The following is a 25,867-nucleotide window of genomic DNA, read 5'->3' on the forward strand; positions in this document are numbered from 1 at the left end:
ACTATAATTACATTAATCCTGGGACCCTGCTGATAAAGAGAAGATTCTTTCAGGTGGCGATACATTAAAAATTAACACTGTTGATTCCCCATCTTTTCTTTTAAAAACAAATTCGGCCATACAACAAGGGGATAAAAAAGAGTACATATATAATGTACTATAGATTTTTTTTTTTTTTGGACTGAATGTACTATAGATTACTCGCAGTGGTTTCAGAGCATTAACAAAAGAGGCCAAGAAAAAAAAATTAAAAGAAGCTATAGATCAAGAGTCAAGACAATGGCGGACAAGGGGAAGTGGTGGGTGAGCCACGAAGAATTGACAATGAAGGAATACGGTTCGAAACACCACTCTTGTGAAAAGGAATGCAGAGAAACTAAGAAAAAATACTAGCTGACCAGCAGTGACCTTTATAAAAAAAAAAAAAAAACTAGTTTGGTAATCACTTTGCTTTATAGTAGTACTCTTGAGGTCCTTAATATAAAACTTAATTATTGAATTGATCTTAATCCTAAATATAAAATTTATTTAGCATATTTATCAATTTTTCTAAATTACCCCTATTGATATTTCCTCAACCGTAATCAAATAAGACATGGATGGAGAATATTAAGAAAAATGATTATGATATTTTTTTTAAAAAAAAGTCATATTTCATATAATTAACTTACTTTTAGAAAAAAAAGTCATATTTCTTATAATTAACTAACATACCTAACTTTCCTAATCTAATCAAATTAGTTAAATAGATTTTATATTAAAGACTGGAAGAGTATTATATATCATCCTCTGAAACGCGTTAAAATTCGTAGTGTGTAAAGACAACATACTGAGATTTTCTTCTATGAGTTGAAGGAGAAACTAAAGGTGTGTTTGGTATAAGGGATTTGGAAGGGAGGAGAAGGGAAGGGGGAGGATTTTAATCTTTTTTTTTTATTTGGCAACACACAAATTTTAGAAGGGGAGAGAAAATTTTAAAAAAGTTTCCCTCCCCTCCCCTCCCCTCCAAAATTGGGAGGATTTGGAGCAAAAGGGCCATATTTTGCCATGTTGTGACTATTATGCCCATATCTTAAATAAAATAAAGGCAAAATTGTTCATGTTAAAATATTTTTTCCTCCCCTTCCCTCATGAACCAAACAAGGTAATATTAAAACTCTTCCTCTCCCCTTTCCTCCTTTTTTATAAATCCAAACAAGATAATATTAAAATCCTCCCACTTTCCTTCCCTCCCTTTCCTTCCATTAAAATCTCTCACATCCCCTTTCTCTCATTGACCCAAACAGACCCTAAAGCTCATCACTTGTTAGCAGCAATATATGCTTCTAGCTTTGTTGTTGCCTTCTCACTTTGTCTCACCCATTATTGTGCATTCATTTAAAAATGATTCTTGATCTTCAATAATGTTCACAGCTTTTTATAGAACATTCAGTTAACCCACTCTTAATTACAATTAGAGATATTGATAAAAATCACCAATTATTTTCATTTTCTTTTCAGTTTTTATTTTTTTAAAACAACTGAAAATTTTAGATGAAATTAAATGAATTAATTTCTTATTTATATTTTTTATTTGTAATTTATTTTAATTATTTTGTATCCATGCCGATGTGGTAGTATTTTAATAAGCATCACCTCAAACCATGTCATCAAGTCATCATATTGCATGGACCTCGAAAATGAAGTTATTACTATATATAAAGAGAATATTGAGACTCAAGAGCAACAAATTTTATAGATATGTTGATTAAAAATAATTTAATAAGAAATTGAGAGTAATAAATTTTAGCAAAATTTTCATCTAAAAAAATACAATGAGTTGTTATTTACACGTCAAATGTAGTTAAAACTCATTAAAATATAGAAAACTCCCCTCGGCCATAACGTCTAAGAGATTTGGAATTTAGTAATTTTAAAATTTTTTTATATTTTTCTTCAATTTTATGTGTATATATTAATTTAAATAATAGTTTAGAAAGTTCTCCTTATATATTCTATTTCTCTGGTCTTTAATATAAGAACTAATTATTATTTGAGTTTTTTGTTTGGCTAAGCCTTCTAATATTCAAATGCAAGTTGAATGTTTTATTTTTTATTTTTTCAACTATCCCTCTAACATCCTCCCTTTCAATGATCAGATTCCAGATAATATCATTGTAAATGCATTACATTCAACACCAGAGGTCTAGAGTCCTGCATCTCATAAAGCTGGCTCCTTAACCTTCTTCCATGAGATCCTCATTTGATACTCTGTTGCTGCCTCAATTGCGGAACTTGATAAACAAGGAATCTGATCATCCACAAATTTTGGAAGTTCACAGAGATCAATTGAATCAGGAGGCAGAGCCGAACAATCAAATCGGAAACTCGAATTAACAGAATCGTTCAAATCAAGCTCAAGCTTAGAATTGTTTTTCTTCAGATAGTCTCCATGCACCCATGGCATGCCAGCATGGAAATATTTTGGAGTATATTAATATTTTTATAATTTTTCTGTATTAATTTTCCTTAATTTTATTTTACATGTTGTCTGTTACTTAGGTACAGTAAAATACAAAGTGCAACATTAAAAAAAAATGTGTGGCGTGTGTGTGTGTGAGAGAGAGAGAGAGAGAGAGAGTTTCAAGTGAAGTAAAATATTACCTTCGATCTTTAATATAAGAACTAGTTGATTAATTTGAATGGTTACTTAGTTATTTGTAATAAATACGTGTTGTATTTCCTAAAATATTCTTGCTAATCAAGTGTATTGGTTAGAACTGTTATTATTACAAGGATTGCCTTACAAAAAAATAGATAAATATAAGAGCCAAAATGGGTTGGAGTCTTATATTTAGGACCGAAATAAAAGTCAAATGAACTTTTATATTAAAAATCGAAGGTAATAGTAAATAAGCTCTTGAAATTAAGGGAAGAGCAAGTAAGCACGTGTGTGCCGTATATATCTAGGTATGTAACTTGCCATATTCTTCTTATGGGAATATTTTGAAATTAAATGCCTTATCATACGTACCTCATTGATTTTAACTTGTTAAAGTTTTCATTACCTGTAGCATAATGTGAACTGATTATTTTTATTTCAAATTACATTTCAACTATATATTGCTTTTATATATGTCACAGCACTTTGAAACATTGTTTTCGTTATATTAAACTTGCTTTCAGCGTCTATTGCAACTACTATACTGAACAGGTCAGTAGATGAAACAATACTCGAAGGTGATATCCTTTCGGTTTCAACAATTACGTTAAAGAGGTTTAAACAGAAAAAGAGAACCTGCAATCACAAGTACAAGTTTCTGAAGGTCGAGCCAAAGATGTAGAGGAAGTTGAGAAATGGTTGTATGAAGCATACTCTCTCATGGCAAAAGTGGTAAAGAAGTTTGGAATTTAAAAAGCAGAGCGTTTTCTTGTTGATGAACTAGTCTTTGTGATTACGTCTAATGCAATTAATGTAAGAAAATTTCAGGCCAAGATTGCAAGCTAACTAAGTTTCTTGATAATAAACTAGAGCAAGTGTTTGAAATTAACGGAGATGATGAAAAAGGGAAGGCGGAGAATGTTAATGAGAGTCCAAATTTGAAATATGCATTAGTTCTGGACCTACCAGGAAATCAAATATGTTCTGCAAACTTGAATACTTTTTTTTTTGGCCAAAAAACTTGAATACTTTTTGAAGGTTCTATATCCGGGAATGCTAAATAAGTTACTACATCAACTGATGTGATTATGCTAAATTAATATGTTTTCATACGAAGGTTGATGTTTTTGATATTAGCTCCTCATGCATCGAAATTTTTCTATTTATTAGGCAGTCATTATGGTTATGATAGTTGTTAACATCATTACATGACTTGTTATTAGAGTTATTAACTATTATACCAGACTTGTTAGTAGCGTTACAGAATTTGTTAATCGTGTTATTGAAGTTGTAAAGATGTCACTTTTTTAATATTCTGAAAAACCTATTAACTACTGTACCAAAAATGTTAATAGAGTTAAATAATTTGCTAACCACAATTACTAAAATTGTAAAAATCTACAAAAAAAATAGTTGCCGATTGCTAGAGCTCCAGTGACTAGTAGCCAGTCGGTGTGGGTGATTTGAGCCTCTTACAAAGAATAAAAGTTAAAGGGCAATAATTTAAATTTTTTAACATTTCAAAATCTTAATTTAGTCATTATGACTAAGTTAGAATTTTACAAGTTGAAATGATCATTTGGGATTTTGCAAATTCAATAAGGACCAATAAAAAAAAAATTCAAGGACCTAATTAAAATTGGAATAAAACTAAAAGCACTTGCATATATATAATTTTCCTAAATTTTATATTTATATATACACACATATATTAATTTAAAAAAATAGTTTAGAAAGTCCCCTTAACCATAACGAGTCAGAGATATATATTAATTTTTTGCACAGTAGCGGAGAAAATCTTACATTCTATTTTCTTTCTCTGCCGACTACTTATGCTAATTTTTTAAAAGACAAATTACACACAGGTCCTATAGAAGACAATTAATTTTGAAAAAAATACGTCGAAATCCCCAAATGCTTCTTAAGTCCTCAGGAACCTCAGAGCAAAAAATTAAAATTGTAAAATTACCTACTTGCCCTTACCGAATGACAACATGACAGCTACAGTCACAATCTACACAACAGCCAATCACAACCTACATTTGAGTCATTCACAACATGCATATAAACCAATCACAATTCACACTCAACAGAATGACAACATGCACAAAATACAGTCACAACCAACATAATAGCCAATTACAACCTCTTCAATCAGTGAGGACAAGTAGATAATTTCACAATTTTAATTTTTTGCTTTGACGTTCCTGGGGACTTAGGAGGCATTTGAAGATTTTGAGAGACTTTCTCAGAATTAATTGTCTTTTATGGGAGCTTTGTGTAATTTTTTCTTTTTTAAATGCTTTTAGAAAACAGACAAATAAGTACCTTGAAAAGTCACAAAACCCAAATCAGCCCTCCACGAAGAAATACCAAAATGAAGGCTCCAACTGCATGACTCACCACTGTGGGAAAACCACAAGAATTAACGAAATGAAAAGGAGCAATAGATTAAGACGACGGAAATAGTGACTAATCATGTGAAAATAAATATAAAAAATCTGAAAAAGACAATAGCTAGGGCCTACTGATTAAGAGAATTATGCAAACGTATTATAAACCCTTTTGTCCAAAATTTCATGCCTGTTTGAGAGTTGAAATAAGTCCGTTTTTTCCCCTTTTTATAAAGAGAAAATTCAAAGTACCTGCTTCTAATATGGTTTTTCAATAGCTCCGTTGCACATGATAAACTGTAGTTGTAGTTAATAATTTTTGTAGTTCAAAATCCATTTAAAAGAAGAGGAGAAGGGGAGTGTTACGCCAAGAAAGCATAATATTTTTTTTTTGAAAAATTACAATAAGATTTTGCCTAAAAGAATTCAATACAAAAAAGTCTCTTAAAATTACCAAATTATTTTGAAGTCCCAAGAGACGTTATTATAAGAAATTTTATTTGTTTAATTACTAAATTGTTTCTAATTTTTTTAAAGTATATATTGACAATTGAAAGTCTGAAAGAGTAGTTGTTGTAATAATTAATGAGGTGTAATAATTAATAACTATTATGGTGAGTATTAACAATATATTTTATCAACATATCACAATAACGAATGCATGAGTTGTCAATAAGCTGAAAGAATCCTCTCAGAATCTCTCTTTCTCCTTTTCTTCTCAAAATCTCATCTCTATTATTAAATTAAAAAATAAATAGTTTAGATTTAATATTTGATAAAGCTATTATTATAATATTAAATAAATAGGAGACAGAATGCATATATTCATTTTTGAGAATATTAATCTGAAACATTCATTTTTTTAGTCCAATGATAGCTAAAATAATACATTCATGTTAAAAATTTAATGATCTAACTTACAAATAGAACAAAAAAATCTCTCAATTCTATAAATAGAACCAGAAAGATAGTTTAAAATAGTGAGTATAATAAAGTTTACTTTTTTTTTTTTGTGCAAATGTCTTTTTATTAAAACTTTAATGTACCACCAATTTCGTGAAAAAAAATGAAGGAAAACAAAACACTTTTTTAGACACAACCTTATAATTTTCACATGTGAAGGTAAAATAGGGAGAGAAGTTTTAAAATTATTATGGGGAAGAGGGATGGAAAGCTGAACTCGTTCATGGCGCAGACGAGTTCACTTTTCTCTCAATAAAAAATAAATATGTTAGATATGATAGAGTGATACGATGGGAGAAGAATGCGAACTCATTCATTGCATAGATGAGTATTTTAGGTATATTATTTTGATCCAAAAAAAAGTATAGCATTTTGATAAATATTTTTGGTCATTTAGGATTTTGGTATTTTCTTTTACTAGTTGTAGCATGTTGGGAAAAAAAAAGCCGCGTTTACTTCTTGTGAAAATTACAGGTTGTTATTCAAGATGAAATTGATTTTGATAAATAAAAAAATTGATTTATTTTTTATTTTGTTTCAGCTCACATTACAAACAAATAATCATGATTTTTTTTTGAATCTTCCGAAGGAGATGAAAAAAGAATGTAAATAATGCAGATGGGTGCTTGGGAATCTTTATTGTCTCTTTTGGCACTGCATAGGATTCCAAAATTTAGGCTCATCCATGCATGACCCACCACTGTGGGAAAAGCAAAAGAATTTAGAAAGTAAATAAAGGAGCTCCAGATTAGGACAACGGAAGTAGTGACTAATCAAGTGAAAATAAATAAAAAGAAAAAACTAAGAAATATAAGACATTATTAATAAACTGTAATTTGATAATGACTATAATTACATTGAATGTATTATGACAGGCTTTATCCACTCTCTTAATATTTTATAATATGTGCTTGGATTTGTTTGTATTAAATTAATAAAAGCATGACTTTGAAGACCCTCGAGTGAAAAGGAGAGAGTTAGCATGAATAAGGTCTCACTTGGTCAAGTCTCAAAGTCTCTGTACTGAAAGCGTAAAATCACCTTATTTGCACCGTAAAATCCTACGTGTCACGCGATTCTCTTCGCTTTCCTTGGAAAATCTCTAATATTTCGTATGAATGCAAGGGTAATTTTGTGTTACTCCCTCCGTTCATTATTATAAGAGACATTTGATGCTTATGACATGTTCCTATATATAAGAGACACTTAAAAGTTGTCTCTACTTTTTTGTGTTGATTTCCTATTTTATCCATATTTATTGTCTCCAACTCACACTCTCTCTCATTCCTACTCTCTTTCTTTTAATAATTTACTATTGTTCTCTCTCCTTATTAATGAGGGCGTTTTGAAAAACAAATTATACTTTTTACTCATTAATTGTTCTTAACTAATTTTAACTATTTTTTTATTAAAATAATTTAGTTGTTCGTCTCTTATAATAAAAAACGGAGGGAGTACTTTATTAAGCATCAGCCCCCAAGTCATGTGATCAGGTCATATTGCACGGCCCTCGAGAATAAAGTTGTCACCGTCCATAAGAAGGGCATCGGGAGTAATAAATTTAAAGACATACTATTAATTAAAAATAATTGAAAAAGTTCCCCGTGAATCGTGATGAGATACATTTTAATTTCTTGCACAATACCAGAGAAAAACCTGACATTTATATTGTTTCAAAATTTTAAACTACTACTCACATCTTTAATATTTAATATAAAATCTAGTTTAATTTTTATTTTGATTTTAAATATAAGTAAGATCTCAATTAAATTTATCTCTCATATTTATTTTTTAAGATAATTTTTGTAATAATAATATTTCTAGCTAATAAACTTGATTAGTAAGGATATTTTAAAAAAAGTAATACTCCTCCGGTCCTTAATATAAGACCCATTTAACTAATTTGATTAGATTAAGGAAGTTAGGTAAGTTAGTTAATTATAAGAAAAGTGACACATTTTTCCTAAAACATCATAATCATCTTTCTTAATACTCCATCTCCCTCTTTTACTTGATTATGGTTAAGGGAATATTCATAGGGGTAATTTAGAGAAAATTGATAAATATGAGAAATGGATCTTATATTTAGGACTAAAACCAATTCAAAAATTGGGTCCTATATTAAGGACCGGAGGAGTACTTATTTATTACAAAAAACTAACTTAACTTATTTTCTTAATTTATTCAAATTAGTTAATCAGTTTTTATATTTAGAACTGGAGGTAGTACTACACTAACGTTTTTCACAAAATAAACCTTATTTTGATCCTATTATGTAATTTCATAAATGTTTTTGGCGTAAAAAAAAAAAGACAAATAAATACCTTGAAAATTCACAAAATCGAAATAATGAAGAAATCCCGAGCCACTGCATAGGATCCCAAAATTTGGACTCTCCTCCATGCATGACTCAATGTCCAAATCTCAGTCTCTCACATCAGTGTTGTATATTCTTTATGTAGCAGTTTGAGTTTGAATCAGTTCATTATTATTATTTAACCCATAATTTTAGTTATATATTTTTACTCTCCATAAGAAGAAGTCATGAAGAAAGTATCAATTGCTATAGTTTAAAACTAGAAGGTTGTTTTTCTCAATTCATCTTTGCATATTTTGCTTAGAAGCAAATCAAGGTCAACCAGACAGAGACAGAAATTGACAAAAGTATTAAGGTCAATACTGCAATATATCTCCAATCAATTATTCCGAAGCTGTTCCTCATAAAACTGTGACAGTAATAAGCTATTTTTAATGTATATTCTTCTTACCCCTAAGCCTTTTAATTCTGAATACATATTCAGTAACTTATATGAGCAGGTGATTAACGAGGCATCTTCCCATGAATCCAAGTTTTACTTCTTGAGGGACCAATAAAAGTTACAGTCACTTATGCTGAATGTTCTATATCAGAGAATGTTAAATTAGTTACTAAATCTACTCATTTACAACCACAAGCTCATTTCTATTTGAAGAGCCAGTACATCAAAGTGCTCAGGTGGGAAAAATATCAAAAGAAATTGTAACAGTTCTATCAAATGATTTAAATACTAAATGATTTTTTGGGAAGATTTGAAGGTCTTTCACCTGCAAATTCTAAGATAGCCACCTCATCAACTCATCTGAAATTAGCAATCTCAATCCTTGGCATATTGGTTACTTCTCTGCCCAAAGAACCTCAAACATTTTTTTTAAATGGAAATGAAGGAAGGAATAAGGCGGGAAACGCCACTCATGTAAAACTAAATATGAAAAGCTAAGAAAAGATATATAATAGCAGTGACTTTTAAGCGAAATTACGGAAACACAATATTAAAAAAAATGTAATTTGGTAATCACTTTGCATTGGTAGGGCCCTCCTGATAATAAATAAAGATTCTTTCAGGTGGCCGTGCATTACTGCTGGGTTTTATTATAGGAAGAATTATAATAAAGTCTTTAAAAAAATAATTATAAAACAAAACTTAAAGATTATCGCTTTTTATTTTAAAATTTGTTATTATAAACTGTTTAGATTGTTATTAAAATTTTTTAATAATTTTTTTATTTAAGATCTCATTATAATTCGTTCTATATTATATTATATATCATCCTCTGAAACACGTCAAATTTACAGTGTGCGATTTCTTTAATTTGTTCTTTTGACAAACATCATCATTTCAACTACTCCGTTTTAAAATTTGTATTAAATTAATAAAAGCATGACTTTGAGAACCGTTGAATGAAAAAGAGAGACTCGGTACGAACAAGGTCTCAATTATTCAAGTCTCTGTACTGGGAGGGAGGGAGAAATTGCTCCTCTTTTCTGAGTGGCAGGCGTACCGAGATTGTCTCTTGACCCTTTACTGTATACTCTTTCTATTTCTTATTATAACATTTAATTTTTTGAATGAGTTTGTTTTTTTTATAAGATCATCTTTGAATTTGTCTAAACGTTTAATATAGTATTACCTATGTACCCTTAATTTAATATATTTAATATATTCTCTTTTTCATTTATCTCACTATTGCTTTTTCACATTTATCTATTTATATATAGGGGTATATTTGGAAAAAAAAACTATATTTGCTGCATATCAATTGCTTTTAACTAATTTTAATTATTTTTTAAACCGCGCAATTTAGTTAAAATGATCTTATAATAAGGGACGGAATAGTATTTACTTAGAAATGATAAGGTCGAGTTTTGAACCGATTGAGATACGAGGTTAAAGTTAATGAGTCAAATCGGAATAAACTGAGGTCAAACCGATAAACAAATAAAAGAAATTAAAAATTAATTTAAATTCTCATCATATTATCCAAAACACTAAATATCAATTTAATATATTGAATTTCTAACAAAATTATCATATATTTACATTTTCTTATCATTTTTCCTACAATTCCCTTAACAAATTGACATCTTAATATCATATTTTTAAAATCACTAAATATTCGTTCAAAACATCAAAAAAATTTATGGCAACAAAATATTCCAATCTACAATCTTTTAGTTCTTAATTAATAATTTTTTACCATTGAAAAATTTTTTTAAAACAAACACACAACCAAGATAACCTACCAAACCGGTTGGGTTACAAGTTTCTCCCGAGTCGATCATGTTGCACTGGGCTTTTTTGTTTTTGTTGGCCAGCTTCCAGTCTAGTCCGATTTTCAATACTATAGAAATTATGCTTGATCTTGAATGGTGTTCACAACTTTTTAGTGCTTGGTTTACTTGTCAATTTCTTAGCTGGTAATACCTCTAATTCTAAATATAGGAGTTAGTTGACTAATTTGAATATATTAAAAAAATTAATTATATTAGTTATTTGTAATAAATATGTGTTGTCTTTCCTACAATATCCTTGCTAATCATGTGTATTAGTTAGAATTATCATTTGATAAAATCTTTAACATATGCAACTACTAGGACTAGTTTAAAAAAATAAACAAATATGATAGACAAAATAGACTCGGGTCTTACATATGAGACCAAACTAAATATCAAAGTAACTCTTATATTAAGGATTTGAAGTAGTATAATTTATGTTTATTATGAATCACATTATTTGCATTGTAAAACCCTATGTGTCTCGTGAGTCTCTTTGCTTTCCTTGTAAACTCTAATATTTCGTATGAATGCAAGGGTTACTTATTAGCCATTTTTACTGCAAAATTTAATTTCATTTCTCTCTTGAGAGGGTGCAGTAAAATTTCATATTTATGTGAAGGTTATTGGAAAGGAAAAATGATAAAAAAAGACCGCTGAAATAAAAAAATTATAAATAAAGATCTATGACAACACTAGTATAGGTTTTGACAACAATTTTTACAAACCGGTTTTTGTGTGCAATTTTTCTATTTCGACGGTCTTTTTTTGCCATTTTTCTTATTGGAAATACCTTTGTTACAGTATGAGTTATCTGAAATTTAAAAGAGAGAGAAGAAATTTAAGGGATAAGTTTTTTAAACAAACTTCTAAAAATAGCGATTCACTTAAAAATGATTTTTTTGATTTTTAACAACATTTTTCCATTCTGTTTTTGGTGTTGCTAAATTTTCTTCTTTTTCAGTTTCTTTTAACGATAGAAAGTTTTAGATGAAATTAATGGCATCAATTTCTTATTTCTACTTTTTTATCTCACTTTATTATTGTTTATTTTATATCTTCATTTTGTAATTTTGTAATTATTTTGTATTTGTATTCACGCTAATTTTGTATTACTTTATTAACGACCAGTCCCCAAGCCATGTGAGCAGGTCATATTGCACAGAACCGAAGAATAAAATTGTTAATATCCACAAGAAGGGCATCGGGAGAAACAAATTTTAAAGACATATTAATTAAAAATAATTGAAACCCCCCCCCCCAGAAAAAGAGATATTTTAATTTCTTGCCAGAGGAAAAACTTGACATTTACTATATTGTTTCAAATTTTAAACTACTAAGTTAATTTTTTGAGAAAATAAACCGTATTTTGATATTATTATGTCATTATATAAATGTTTTTGGTAAAAAAAAAAGATAAATAAATGCCTTGAAAATTCACAAAACCGAAATAATGAAGAAATTCCAGGCCAGTGCATAGGATCCCAAAATTTGGACCCTCCTCCACGCAAGACTCAATGTCCACACCTCACATCTTTCACATCAGTGTTGTATATTCTATATGTAGTAGTTTGAGCTTGAATCAGTTCATTATTATTATTATTATTTAACCCATAATTTTAGTTATATATTCTTACCCTCCATAACAAAAACTAAAAGGTTGTTTTCTCAATTCATCTTTGCATATTTTGCTTAGAAGCAAATGAAGCTCAACTAGGCAGAGATAGAAATTAACAAAAATATTAAGGTCAATGCTGTTATATATCTCCAAAAAATTCCTCATATGGAGTTGTCAAATTATTCCTAAGCTGTTCCTCATGAAACTGTGACAGTAATAAGCTATTTTTTAATTATTTTGTATTTGTATTCACGCTAATTTTGTATTACTTTATTAACCACCAGCCCCCAAGCCATGTGAGCGGGTCATATTGCACAGAACCGAAGAATAAAATTGTTAATATCCATAAGAAGGGCATCGGGAGAAACAAATTTTAAAGACATATTAATTAAAAATAACTGAAAACACCCCCCCAAGAAAAAGAGATATATTTTAATTTCTTGCCAGAGGAAAAACTTGACATTTACTATTAGAGCCGGAAAAACGGGCCGAGCCCGTCGGGCCGGCCCGTTTAAGTCGAGGGCCGGGCTTATATTTTGGAGCCTTGAAAGGGAAGTCAGGCTTAAAAGGGCCAGCCCTGTAGGGCCGAAAAATAAACAGGCCGGCCCGTTTAGGCCCGCCAAATTATTTTTTTTTTTTAATTTCTGTCTTTCTTTCTTAACTTAAAAAAGAAAACTCTAACATTTTAAACATAGCATACTCTTAGTTTTACTTATCTTGGCAGCTCACATAGATAGCATTCACAAAAAGAAAAAAAGAACCACTATAGTTGTGGGAAAAATAACCAAAAAAACATGAAAATTGCAAAATTTAAAACTAGGTATATTCATAAAAATATATTGTTATTTATAAGTTGTCAAAACCTATTAAAATACTGTATCTATAATTTTTACAGTCTTTATTTATCATTCTCCCATATTTTTTATACTTGAAATATAATTGATCAAAAAATCTTTTAAACTAAAATAAAGATCTATATCATTTTTATAGTAGAAACAAATTTAGAACTAAGAATGATGGACTCTTTTCTTTTTTGTCGGTATGATAAATGATTATTCTTTATGTATACTATGTTTGTTAGTTAAACTTTTTTGTTAATTATTTATAATCAAACTAGATCATCCGCATTGTAATTATCTACTGAATTTAATGCTTATTTAGTTGTTTATGTTTGTCCTCTATTTAGTTTGTTTATTCAATAGACTTTATTATACTGTAATATATGTTTAGACATGATAATGTTTATATTTGTGACTCAATTTTATTTATATTTATACATTTTATTAGTAATTTTTATTGTTTCATTTTTATTATTTTGATAAAATATACAAAAAAAAATAAAAAAATTATTTTAATTAAAAAGACCAAAAGCCCGCGGGCTAACCCAAGCCCGTCATCTCAGGAGCCGGGTTTGAAAAAATGACTTATTTTTGGAACTCGGGCTTAAACGGGCCGGCCCGTTTAAGCCCGAGCCCGTCACGGGCCGGCCCTGCAGGGCCAAGCCGGCCCGTTTTTCCAGTACTATTTACTATATTGTTTCAAATTTTAAACTACTAAGTTAATTTTTTGAGAAAATAAAACCGTATTTTGATATTATTATGTCATTACATAAATGTTTTTGGTAAAAAAAAGATAAATAATGCCTTGAAAATTCACAAAACCGAAATAATGAAGAAATTCCAGGCCAGTGCATAGGATCCCAAAATTTGGACCCTCCTCCGCGCAAGACTCAATGTCCACATCTCACATCTTTCACATCAGTGTTGTATATTCTATATGTAGTAGTTTGAGCTTGAATCAGTTCATTATTATTATTATTATTATTTAACCCATAATTTTAGTTATATATTCTTACCCTCCATAACAAAAACTAAAAGGTTGTTTTCACAATTCATCTTTGCATATTTTGCTTAGAAGCAAATGAAGCTCAATTAGGCAGAGATAGAAATTAACAAAAATATTAAGGTCAATGCTGTTATATATCTCCAAAAAATTCCTCATATGGAGTTGTCAAATTATTCCTAAGCTGTTCCTCATGAAACTGTGACAGTAATAAGCTATTTTTAATACTATGAAAATGATTCTTGATCTTAAATACTGTTCACAGCTTTTTATAGAACCATTCAGTTAACTCGCTCTTTATTACAATTAGAGATATTGATAAAATCACCTATTCTTTTCTTTTTCCTTTCATTTTTTAATTTTTTTACACAATTGAAAATTTTAGATGAAACTAAATGAATTAATTTCTTATTTATAGTTTTGATCTCATTTTTTGTTCTTTTTCTTTGTTATTGTTTTAATTATTCTGTATTCACGCTGATGTGGTAGTATTTTAATAAGCAACTACATCAAACCATGTGATCAGATTATCATATTGCATGGACCTCGAAAGTGAAGTTATCACTATTCATAAAGAGAATATTTAGACTCGAGAGCAACAAGTTTTATAGATATTTTGATTAAAAATAATTTAGTAAGAACTAACAGCGACATTGAGAGTAATAAATTTTATGAAAATTTTCATAAAAAAAGTTTGATGTGTTGTTATTCGTATGTCAAATGTAGTTAAATTCATTAAAACGTAGAAAGTTTCCCTTAATCTTAATGTGCTAGAGATTTGAGATTTAATAATTTTCAAGGTTTTTTTGGACTTCTCTCAAATTTATATTTATATATTAATTAAAAAATTAGTTTAGAAAGTTCCCCTTAACCATAGCGTGTAAGAGATATTACTTTAATTTTTTGCACAGTAGTGGAGAAAAACTTACATATATTTTTTCTATTTTCTGTTTTTTGCCAACAACTTGTATTCTAATTTTGTTAAAAACAAAAAACCTCATTTTGTTCTTATTATCTCATTGTGCTAATGTTCTTAGGAAAAGGGAAAATAAGTAGTAGCCTGAAAATTCACAAAACCCAAATCGGCGCCTCCTAACGAAGAAATCCCAAACCGGCGCATGGGATCCCAAAATGTGGGCTCCTCCATGCATGACTCACCACAGAGGGAAAACCAAAAGATGAAAATAAATAAAAATGTAATTTGGTAATGACTGTAATTACATTGATCCTAGGGCCCCATTGATAAGGAGAAGATTCTTTCGGGTGGCGATGTGTAATTGCAGGGTTTTAAGATCCTCTGAAACATGCCAAAATGTATTATGACAGGCTTTACCCACTATCTCAATATTTTATAATATGTGTTTGCATTTGTTTGTATTAAATTAATAATAAAAGCATGACTCTGAAGACCCTCGAGTGGAAAAGAAAGACTTGGTATGAACAAGGTCTCACTTAGTCAAGTCTCTGTACTGAAAGTGTGTGAGAGAGAAATCACTGCTACATTCTGGCTTCTGGATGTACTGAGATTCAATTTGGTTGCTTCGTTTGGAGAAGATCGAAATTAAAGCTCAATACATAGGTTAGTATGTGGTCTGGCTTTGTCGTTGCGTTTCTTAGTCTATGACCTTTTACTGTATATTCATTTAGGTATGATCTTGTATATATATTATGATTCTTGATCTTGATTAGTGTTCACAGTTTTGTATATAACATTCAGCTAGCTCACTAATATTGGAGGTATTGATTAAATCTCTCAATGTTTTCCAGAAATTTAGAAGCTACAAGTATAGGTGGAAAAACAGAAAATTCTAGATACGGTGTTTTAATTACCACGAGACACTGAAAACTGAATGTTGGAGAAGGCTGTGGATGAGTGTAAAGTGACTGTGAGATCATAGCATAAATAAGGAACTTGACGTGAGAGCTTAAGCAATTGTAACTTTCACAGCAAGTAAACTTAGAGGTAAAAAACCAAACGTTGAGGTTGATGTATGCATTAGTGCTGAAATTAAAGTCAATATTAGAAGAACTGAAAGTAGTGTTTGTGTTGCTAGGTTACAAGGAGATCGAAATTTCTGAGAAAAAGGAGTAGAGTTGTGTTTGGATTTTACAAATTCAACCATGCCTTATTTCTTATGTTCTTGTGTTTTTTCCCTTGTTTCATAGCTGCAGTTGGATTGGAGAAGAACCATAGTCAGACTCATCTTTTGCTGAATTTCCTCACAAAATAACAGGTAAGGCTTTTTCAAAATAATGTTCTGATCTTGTGTGTAACTAGAGTTGCTCTATATAATTCTGCGTTTAATTAAGTCATATACCAATATTTATTTTCATGGCACCTTCAAATTATATCACTTGGGCTACATTGTGTGGTTTCAGGGGCAATGGATGTTGTTGCTTCTGTTACGGCTAATATATTGACCAAGTTAGTAGATGAAGCAATACTTCAAGCTTGCTATCCTTTCCGCTTCAACAAGTATGTCAAAGAGCTTGAAACAGAACAACAGAACTTGCAATCAAAAATACAAGAGGTTCTAACTCGTGCTGAAAATGAGAGGAAGAATACTCAGAAGGTTGTTCCTAAAGTTGAGAATTGGTTACACAAAGCAGACTCTCTGATGGCACAAGTGGTGGAGCTGCAAGAGAAAACCAAGAAAAGAAACAAGATGTCTTGCCTTAAGCATTGTCCAGACTTGATCAGTCGTTATAATCTGGCAAAGCAGCTTGAGGAGAAGACAGATGAAATTAGAAAGCACAATGAAGTTGAATTCTCGGAGTTTTCTCGACTTACTTCGCTTGTAGGTATGCATTACTTTTCTTCACAAGATTTTGTGGCCTTTGACAGTAGAAAGGGGGCTTGTGAGGATCTTTTAAGGGCTATTAAGGATGATAAGATTCATATGATAGGATTGTGTGGCATGGGCGGGTCTGGGAAAACAACTTTGGTAAAAGAAGTGGGCAAAGAAGCAGAGAAATTTTTTGATAAAGTAGTCTTTGTGGTTGTGTCTAATACCATTGATGTAAGAAAAATTCAGAGCGAGATTGCCAACCCACTAAAGTTGGAATTGAAAGAGGAAGAGACACAAGTGAGAGCTAGACGCTTGTCCATTAGATTGAGCAGTGGAGAAAGGTTTTTGATTATTCTGGATGACGTATGGGAGAAGCTTAATTTTGAGGACATAGGGATTCCTACTAATAACGATCAAATGGGCTGCACTACTCTTATAACCACCCGCAATTTACATGTATGTAAATCGATGGGTTGCCAAAAAAAAATTCCCTTGGAGGGTTTAAAAGGGAATGATTCTTGGGCCCTTTTTAAGAAGCATGCTGAGTTGTCTGATGATTGCTTTGATAAATGGAAGGATATAGCAAAAAAAATTACAAAAAAATGTGATGGTTTACCTATTGCAATTGCAGCAGTAGCCAGTGCTTTGAAGGATAAACCTTATGATGAGTGGGTTGCAGCATTGAAAACATTGAGAGGTTCACGTTGGATAGATGTTGAAGAAGGTCTCAGAGGTATATATAGATGTCTTCGGCTAAGTTATGATAATTTAGAGAATGAAGTGGCTAAATCACTCTTCTTATTTTGTTCTGTGCATCCAGAAGATTATCAAATTCAGATTGATCAATTAACCATAATCGGACTAGGGCTTGGTCTAGCTGGAGAGATTCCCTCATATCAATGGGCAGGGACCCAAGTAATCAATAGGGCCATAAAGAAGCTTGAAGATTCTTGTTTACTCCTAAAAGCTCATGAAGATGGTAGTCATGTTAAGATACATGACTTGGTTCGTGATGTAGCTCTATGGATAGCAAAGAAGGAGAGCAAATTGATTATGGGACAATTAAAAGAAGATATGATAATGAAGGACCATGCAGTAAGATATTTATGGTTTGAAGATATTGATAAATGTCCCAACAAGTTACATTGTCCTGAACTTAATTTTCTTTATGTCTCCATAAACTCTCAGTCTTCTGTGACTATACAAAATGATTTTTTCAATGATATGGAGAAGATCAGAATTTTTATTCTTAAAAATACTAAATATGTTGAAACAGATCTAGTAGTTCTTCCATTGCCTGTTTTGGTCCCCATGGCAAATATCTTGGGTTGCCTAATGTTATATGGTTGCCAATTAGAAGATATCTCTTTCATAAGGGACTTAAAAAGACTTGAGTCTCTTACATTGTGGAGGTGTTCTTTCAATGAATTGCCAGAGGGCATCATACAACTAAATGAATTGAGATTACTAGATTTGCGTTGGTGCGGAATTCAAAAGAATCCTTTTGAAGTAATGGGAGGATGTTCACAATTGGAAGTATTATATTTTTGTGGCAATATTGGAAAAGATTGGGAACACCAAAATAAAAATAGTGCTGAATTTTTTGATAAAATTAGCACTGCCACACCAACACTGGAGAGCTATTGCATACATTTTGGCAGTGATGATGAAGATTCTTGGGGTCATAAACGTATATCTTGTTGTCATTCTTTTGTTGAAAGAAATTTATATATTGAAGATTTTGAGAATTGTATTTCAACTGCAACAAATAAGGATATGATGAAAAGAGCAAAGACTCTTTCTTTGAGAGGAATCCCTAGAAGTTGGAAAAATATCATTCCTGACCTGTGTCAAACAATAGAAGGAAGTATGAATGAGTTGACTCGTCTTGCTGTTCATGATTCAGAGGGGATAGAATGCGTGATAGGCCATGCAACCAATTCAAGTCAAGTCAGAATCATCTCCAATTTGACTCATCTAACTCTTTCAAAGGTGAAGCATTTGAAAACTTTGCATAGTGGTCATCCTCCACATGGCCTTTTTGCAAACTTGGAGAGACTTTGTATAGAAAGTTGTGATTCACTTGAGCACATACTGACAGAAGATGTGAAGGAAATAGTTGATGGAAGTGAATATCAGAATTACGAAAATGCATTTCCCAAATTGAAAGAACTTAAAATAGGCAATTGCAAGCAACTAGAATACTTAATGCCTATCTCTTTCACAAAGAGCCTTTCACATTTGGAATATTTACATGTATATGGAAATGATGAATTGAGAAGTTTGTTTGGGCAAGCTCCTTATGAAGGCTTGAATCTGAATAGGCCTCAAATAATTGAGTTTTCTGCTCTGAAGATTCTTCAACTTGGAAACATGCAAAATATCATTAGTATTTGTCCTAGAAATTATCATCCAACATGGCCCTCTTTGGAAGCGCTGGGGTTGACAAATTGTCCGCGGTTTAATGCCAAGTCTATCAATCTTGTGATATGTATGATGAATTGAGACAGGAGGACGATCAAGGTCTTTTGAGGTACTATTTCTCTATTTCTAATATTATCAAACCATTCGTATAATCTATCATCATCAATATAAAAAATATTAAATCTATATATTATCATCCTATATATTCACAATTGTACATGAGGAAACTTTCTCTGGCCATATTATTTTATATAATTACAACATGTGCATTTATCTAGTTTTTCACAATGATAATTTGTTAATTGTCTATACTAGGTGACACAATAATTTTCAAATTTTAATTGCTTAATGTGATTTCTTTTTCACTTCTACAGGACCTATTAAGGTGGTCGTGGCCCCACGAGAAACTTTAGAGTACCTATTTATTCATAATATTGATGAAGTAGAAGTTGTTTTTGATGTCGGAAAGCTTCCTATCAATAGACAACAAGTAAACTTGAGGTTAAATGACCTTCATTTGCATGATCTACCCAAATTGAGGCATATATGGAGGGGTCCCAAAAATTCTTTACTCCTCCAACATCTTCGGTGGTTAAACCTATCCAATTGTGGAAATTTGAAAGAAGTATTCCCTTCATGCATCTTGAAAGAACTCCCACAATTGAGGCAACTTGACATTACAGACTGTAATGAGTTGGAGGAAATCATTGAAGAAGATGATCAAAATGTGTCGACTTCTCCGAAACCTCTCTTCCCAAGACTTGTTTCAATCTACATCAAACGTTGCCATAAGTTGAAATGCGTATTCCCTAAGATCTTTGCATGTCGACTGATTCCAAATATAAAGGTATTGTACATAGAAGATACATCTGTGCTAGAGCAAGTATTTGGAGATGAACAGCATGACACAACACACACATACGAGGCTGCCACTCCTGCGTTGGAATTAGAATATGTTGTCCTTCGGAACCTTCCCTCACTCACTTCGGTCAATCCATCCCCCGCTTTCAAATTTTGAGGCACCTTATTGTGCAACGATGTCCTAAACTATCTCTTACTTCCTCTGTTACTCCTCAGGAAATGCTTGACAAACTATCTGGAGGTACTACAATATATATACACATACACACATTTATATTACTTGCACATTTTTTGTCGACAAGATATATAACCATATGTGATGAATTCTTACTCCTCAATATGTTTCTAAACTTAATATATGGATGTAGTTTAATAATATTTTCTGCATGCCACATTCTTCAAGTGCTTAAAATTAAGTATTTTGTATATTTGAATATAATAATCAACATTAATATTTTATATACTTCAAATAATTTTTTTTCAAATAGATATAATTTATTTACATACAATTGTTATTTTAAATAATTTATTTGGCATTAATGATATGATAGGATATCCTCTCGAGTATGATACATTATGGGAGGGTTTGAGTGATATTATCAAATCCACGAATGATTCTGATAGAGAAATCACCCAACAAATTGGTTGTCAAGAAATTGGAGACCAGAGGAATGACCAAGGATTGACGTCCATTACTTCATCAAACTTGAAACAGGTACGCATATGTCTTCCATCTCTTATTTGAATGCCCAGCAAATCCATTATATCTATTGGATTTGGTCCTGCTTATGCTTGATAGACATCATAATGTATAATATATGATATAGAATGCATTTATTCACTCATACAAAACAAGAAAGAGTCAGAAGATGGAAGCGCGCAAAAACGAGACATGTTAAGCAAGTGGTTCAGTCAATATTGACTATCTTCTAATGTGGTGTAGAATGTTGAAGGAGCTGAAGAGTGTAGTATATCAGAAAATGTTCAGATATCTACTTCATTAGCTCATTCAGAACCGGAAAGCTCAACCAAGGTCAACCTCACTATCTTACTATATTACATCTTGCACTAATATGTCTTTTTTCTGCTTGTGACATTAGTTAACTACGTATTTTTGGATATGCTGTCCCAGAGTATCAATCAAATAATGCCTGGTTCAGAGATACCTGCAGTAATGCCAACTTCATCTTTACCTCCTCAATCAGTTAGCAAGCCGTTGACAAGTAATCCTATAGATATATCTCTACCTAAAACGCCTCATGATGAAACTGTAAGTGTCATAAAAGCCTCTCAGACTACAAGAGTATTTGCAAATAAGTAGACTAACCTATTTGATTTTGACTATATGTTCATTGATTTTTATATATAAGGAGTTGGTCAATACGATATCAACCAGTCAATTGGATTTGAAGGACCAACAACAATCACTTGAAAAAATTGGAATTACAAAAAATGAAATTCCTCATGAAATCAAAGTAATGCAAACATCATTCATATATATGGAGCAACTTATTCTCCCTTTTTTCTTCTTTTTGGGTGATGCAGATTATTAGAGATCTAGAAGTTCAGAGTGCTCAAAAGGAAACTGTATCAAGGGAAAATGTAGGGGATAAAATTCAACTCTCTACAAACTCATTCAAATACTGTAAAACTCACAGATCATAATTTATCTCTCTACAGGTTGTTGAACGAAGCTTTGAAGGTTCCCTATCATCTGAGAATGCTAAGATAACTACCTCATCAACTAATTCAAAATTAGCAACCTTGCTCCCTGGAACCCTAGCCATTTCTTCAACAAACACAATTCCCACTTGTAAGCTTTCTAATACTTTTCTTGGCCCAAACGTGATATCTTTTGTTGGCACTTATAAAACTATTGAGTATTATATATAGTCATGATTCATGATCATGTGGCTATAAAATTGCCAGCAATGATATGGGAATCGAGTGGAATATATGTATATAGCTTTTTAAATGAAACATGGTTTGATAATGAGTTAAAAAGACTTCTATATAAAGCTTATATCTTAGTAGAATGGAAAATGTTGTTGAAGCTTAGACTCATATGTGAGATGATATATAACAGGTTTTAATTTATTTCTCTACAGGATGTTAAAGGAAGCATTGAAGGTTCTCCATCATCTCGGAATGCTGAGATAACTACCCCTTCAACTCATTCAAAATTAGCAGGCTCGCTGCCTGACATCTTAGTTACTTCTTCGGCAAACACGCTTCCACATGTAAGCTATCTGCTTTTCAAGGTCCAAATATAATGATACCTTTTGTGGGAATTATCAAATTTTCTGAGTGTTATGTATAGTCATGATTTATGATTTTGTGCTACACAATTGCTAGCAATAGTATGAGAATCAAGCAAGAGATATGCATAGCTTTTATTGAAAAGAAGTTAAGATACTTGTATATATAGCTTTTATCCTAGCATAATGGAAAATATTGTCGTAGCTTAGGACTCGTGTGCTGTTTTTCAAATCCAATTTTTATTCTTAGATTCATGGTCAAATCAAGTTCAACACAAGGAAATCAGATGTTGAAGAGGATGGGAAGGTGATTCCTGTGACAAATCTTAAAGACTTGGAAGATGATGATCTCATCAACATGCTTCAATCCATGGAGGATGATTATAGTGGTAAAACACCAACATCATCATCTGTTCCTACTGCTGCTGCTGCTGCTGCTAAAGATGAGCTTGTTGCAAAGGCCCTTAGTGACTTGGAAGACTACTTGAAGATGCCTCTTAAGGACATAGCAACATCAGAGGACTATATTCTTCGCCTTCAAACAGCTCTCAACTTCTTGTCTCGCCTTTCCTTGGAAGATGAAGCTCTATCCCATGAAGTTATGGCTATAATAAAGTCTATGCACAAAGAGTTGCCTAACATTCTGTCATCTTTCAAGCAAGCATTTGCTACTGTTAATAAATTTGCAGAGCTTGAAGAAAGAGATAAGAGGATCAAGGAGGAGCTAACTCAACGAAAGGAGGTTGCCACTGCTCTTGTTTCCAAAATGTCCGAGACCCAGAAGTTTATGGATGAAGCTGAAGAGAACGAAGCTAGGCTGAAGGAGCAGATCTCTAGGTTGGAGAAAGTGAAAAAGGATTGTGAGGCTGAATTATTTTCTCTGCAAGAGCAGAAGAGGAAACATATTGTAGAAACAGTAGAGTTCAAGAAAGAGTTCGAGACTGTGAGGAAAGAGAAGTCCGAGATGGCAGAAGATGAAAGAAAGTCCCGGCAACAACTGTTTCAGGTTGATCATAAATGGTCAGTCCTAGGAAGCCAGTTTGAGCAAAACATTGCTAATAGAAATCTCTAATAATGCTTCCTTTGCTTATTTTGAAAGACCAAATAAAGTTTGAGAGGTTTTTAATAATCACTGGACTATTTATTTGTTGTGGGATATGTGCGCTGTAATACTGTTGATAGCTTATTTGAGCTATCCACTTGTACTAAATTTTCCCAAGCTATCCTTTGCTCATAGAAATGTTTGTATGTTTCTCAAAATTGTTTCTATGAGAATCGAATCCAAATAATCGGTTGTTCAATCACTTATGGAAAAATTGATGGAGGTGGGTGGTGTGAGCTAAGAGTGCGAATAAATCTCACCTTGGATATGAATTAACTAAATAAGTTATATATACGTTAAATAAATTTATAAACTTGAATTAAAATAATTCAAAGGGTTGTCAATGATGTTGAGAAATGGTTATATTAGAAGCAGACTGTTTTGCTGGAAGAGATTAAGTTTGAAAAACAGATTAAATTGGTTACTGGACATGAAAGATATTTATGGATCAATAAAATGGACAGACTTTCACGTAAGCTGGAGTGTCCCTAACTTGAATTTCTGTTCATCTCAACGAAGTTTGAGACCCTATATATGTAACCAATGATATTTTTGAAAGTACGATGAAGCTTATAGTGTTGGTTCTTGAAAATGAAAAGAGTTCTGATGAACAATCAATTCTGCAATGGTCAAGGGTACTTCCTGTGGACAGTGGCAACAATATTCTACGATGCCTGTTTTTAAATAAATGGCTATTAGATAACTCTCCTTTTTACAAAGCCTAGAAAGACTCAAGTCTCTTAAATTATCAAAATGCATTATTGGACAGAACTTCAAATTATATTCTTCATTGTTTTGTTCTTTGAATTAGTATTCATACTTTATCATTGCAAAAACATTCATGCAGAGCTATAATTCCTCTTTGCTAAGTAAGCTATGCTATGATCATATATTTGATTTCTTCAAAAGGTTTAAATATAAAGGACAGCCAGGGAATCATTTCAATATGACTTACATGAGAAAGAATGTAACTACAATTAATACACATGGATTAGATTAACAATCATTAATAATGCAATTAATGTATGAACTCTCTAAGCTATCCTCCTCAAATGCAATTTTCTTCGGCCTCTCTAACATATTTGTCCTTGCCATTATTCTTCTTTCCCTCTAAATGGTAGCATGCTGCACCACAATATTCTGATGGATCAATCGTTTCTCTTCTTGTGACATCGACTATCAAACTGGTTAGTTTTCTCTGTTTCCTTTTCTTTTTTTTGTTTTTAAATATGAATAAAACTGATGAAGGAGCAACATTCTCCTGCAAGAAGAAAAAGGATCTGCAAGCAAATGGCGTCTGCTGTCCAATTGTATATCCCTTCCATACAAATCATCAAACCTGCAATAAAGTCAGATATAAGAATTTAATACAAACTTGCTATATATGATCATCGAGTGGATAGCTTTGCGGACTGCCACAGGACATCTATTAGATCATGTACAATCAATAGAGAACACACACAAACACATTCACATTCACATGACAAACGTTGAGTGCTTATATGACGATATTTAAAAAAAAAAAAAAAAGGTCTAGTTTTAGGCCTCCGTTAGAACTATTGATCTGGATAGAGTTTTTCCAGTTTGGTAATTATATGTAACTTGACTTTAAAAGAGAAAAGAGTGTCTGATCCAATGTCACATAATATATTTACTTCTGTATGGACAGCCAAGTCACACAATCGAAGATGAGATGAGAAAAAGGCTTGGAAGCCAATCAAGCTAAAAATCATTGGGCCTTGTATATTTATCCTAATCAGCTGTGTTTTACAGGTGATTTAGCAGCGGAAGTAGCTGATTTCCTAACTCATTTGTGAGGGTGGGATTTTAACAAGTTAAACTTTTAAAGCAATGGCTTCCTCGATGGGTTCTTGATTGCATTGCAAGAATAGAGCCCCCACATGCAGTAAAAGAGAAGACAGAGTCGACAAACATTTCATCACGGAATAATGTGCCTAATGTACGTGCCAACAAAGAAACAAGTTGATGATGTTCTCATCAAGGGACCTCCAACAAAAATTTTGACGAATGCATAAGCAAGTTGGTTATGATCAATAACTATGATCCAATGTTATATAATCATAACAATAATATAAATATATTCAGGACTTAGTTAGCCATTGGAAGGGGATATTAACGCTTCTATAAACAGAACCATTCAAGTCATTTGTAGACTATGACCGTTTGAATGAATACGGCAGTTTGACTCAGTTTGACTCAGTTCTTCAGTTCTCTCGCTGTTTCTCCCCTGTTTTTCTCTCTTCTCCTCTGTTTTCCCTCTCTTTCTCTCCTCCTTCCCTCTATTCCCAAATCCAGGTTACATACCTCATAACATCCAACTTGAGGGGAAGTATGGGAATATCTTTGCTTCTATTGTAAATACTA

At 31.7% G+C, this 25,867-nt stretch overlaps 1 protein-coding gene and 2 long non-coding RNA genes across 3 annotated transcripts; 2 read left to right on the forward strand and 1 right to left on the reverse strand.

Moving 5' to 3' along the window:
• Positions 1 to 7,967: 7,967 nt before the first annotated feature.
• LOC114717756 (uncharacterized) lies at positions 7,968 to 20,809 on the reverse strand. The gene is made up of 3 exons (XR_003737746.1): positions 20,732 to 20,809; positions 18,721 to 18,724; positions 7,968 to 7,978 (listed from the first exon to the last, which is right to left on the reverse strand). It is a non-coding gene; the product is annotated as an uncharacterized LOC114717756 (long non-coding RNA).
• Positions 20,810 to 21,092: 283 nt separating this feature from the next.
• Positions 21,093 to 23,506, forward strand: LOC114717754 (uncharacterized). The gene is made up of 6 exons (XM_028902951.1): positions 21,093 to 21,155; positions 21,255 to 21,392; positions 21,668 to 21,724; positions 22,231 to 22,362; positions 22,631 to 23,397; positions 23,432 to 23,506. Exons 2-6 carry the CDS (start codon positions 21,270 to 21,272, stop codon positions 23,493 to 23,495), a joined length of 1,143 nt encoding a protein of 380 aa, XP_028758784.1. The 5' UTR covers positions 21,093 to 21,155; positions 21,255 to 21,269; the 3' UTR covers positions 23,496 to 23,506.
• A 911-nt stretch (positions 23,507 to 24,417) lies between these two features.
• Positions 24,418 to 25,690, forward strand: LOC114717733 (uncharacterized). The gene is made up of 2 exons (XR_003737744.1): positions 24,418 to 24,669; positions 25,256 to 25,690. It is a non-coding gene; the product is annotated as an uncharacterized LOC114717733 (long non-coding RNA).
• Positions 25,691 to 25,867: the final 177 nt, after the last annotated feature.

Source organism: Neltuma alba, unplaced genomic scaffold (genome assembly GCF_004799145.2).
Source record: "Neltuma alba isolate B1F8T4 unplaced genomic scaffold, ASM479914v2 tig00011773_pilon, whole genome shotgun sequence".
NCBI classification, from domain to species: domain Eukaryota; kingdom Viridiplantae; phylum Streptophyta; class Magnoliopsida; order Fabales; family Fabaceae; genus Neltuma; species Neltuma alba.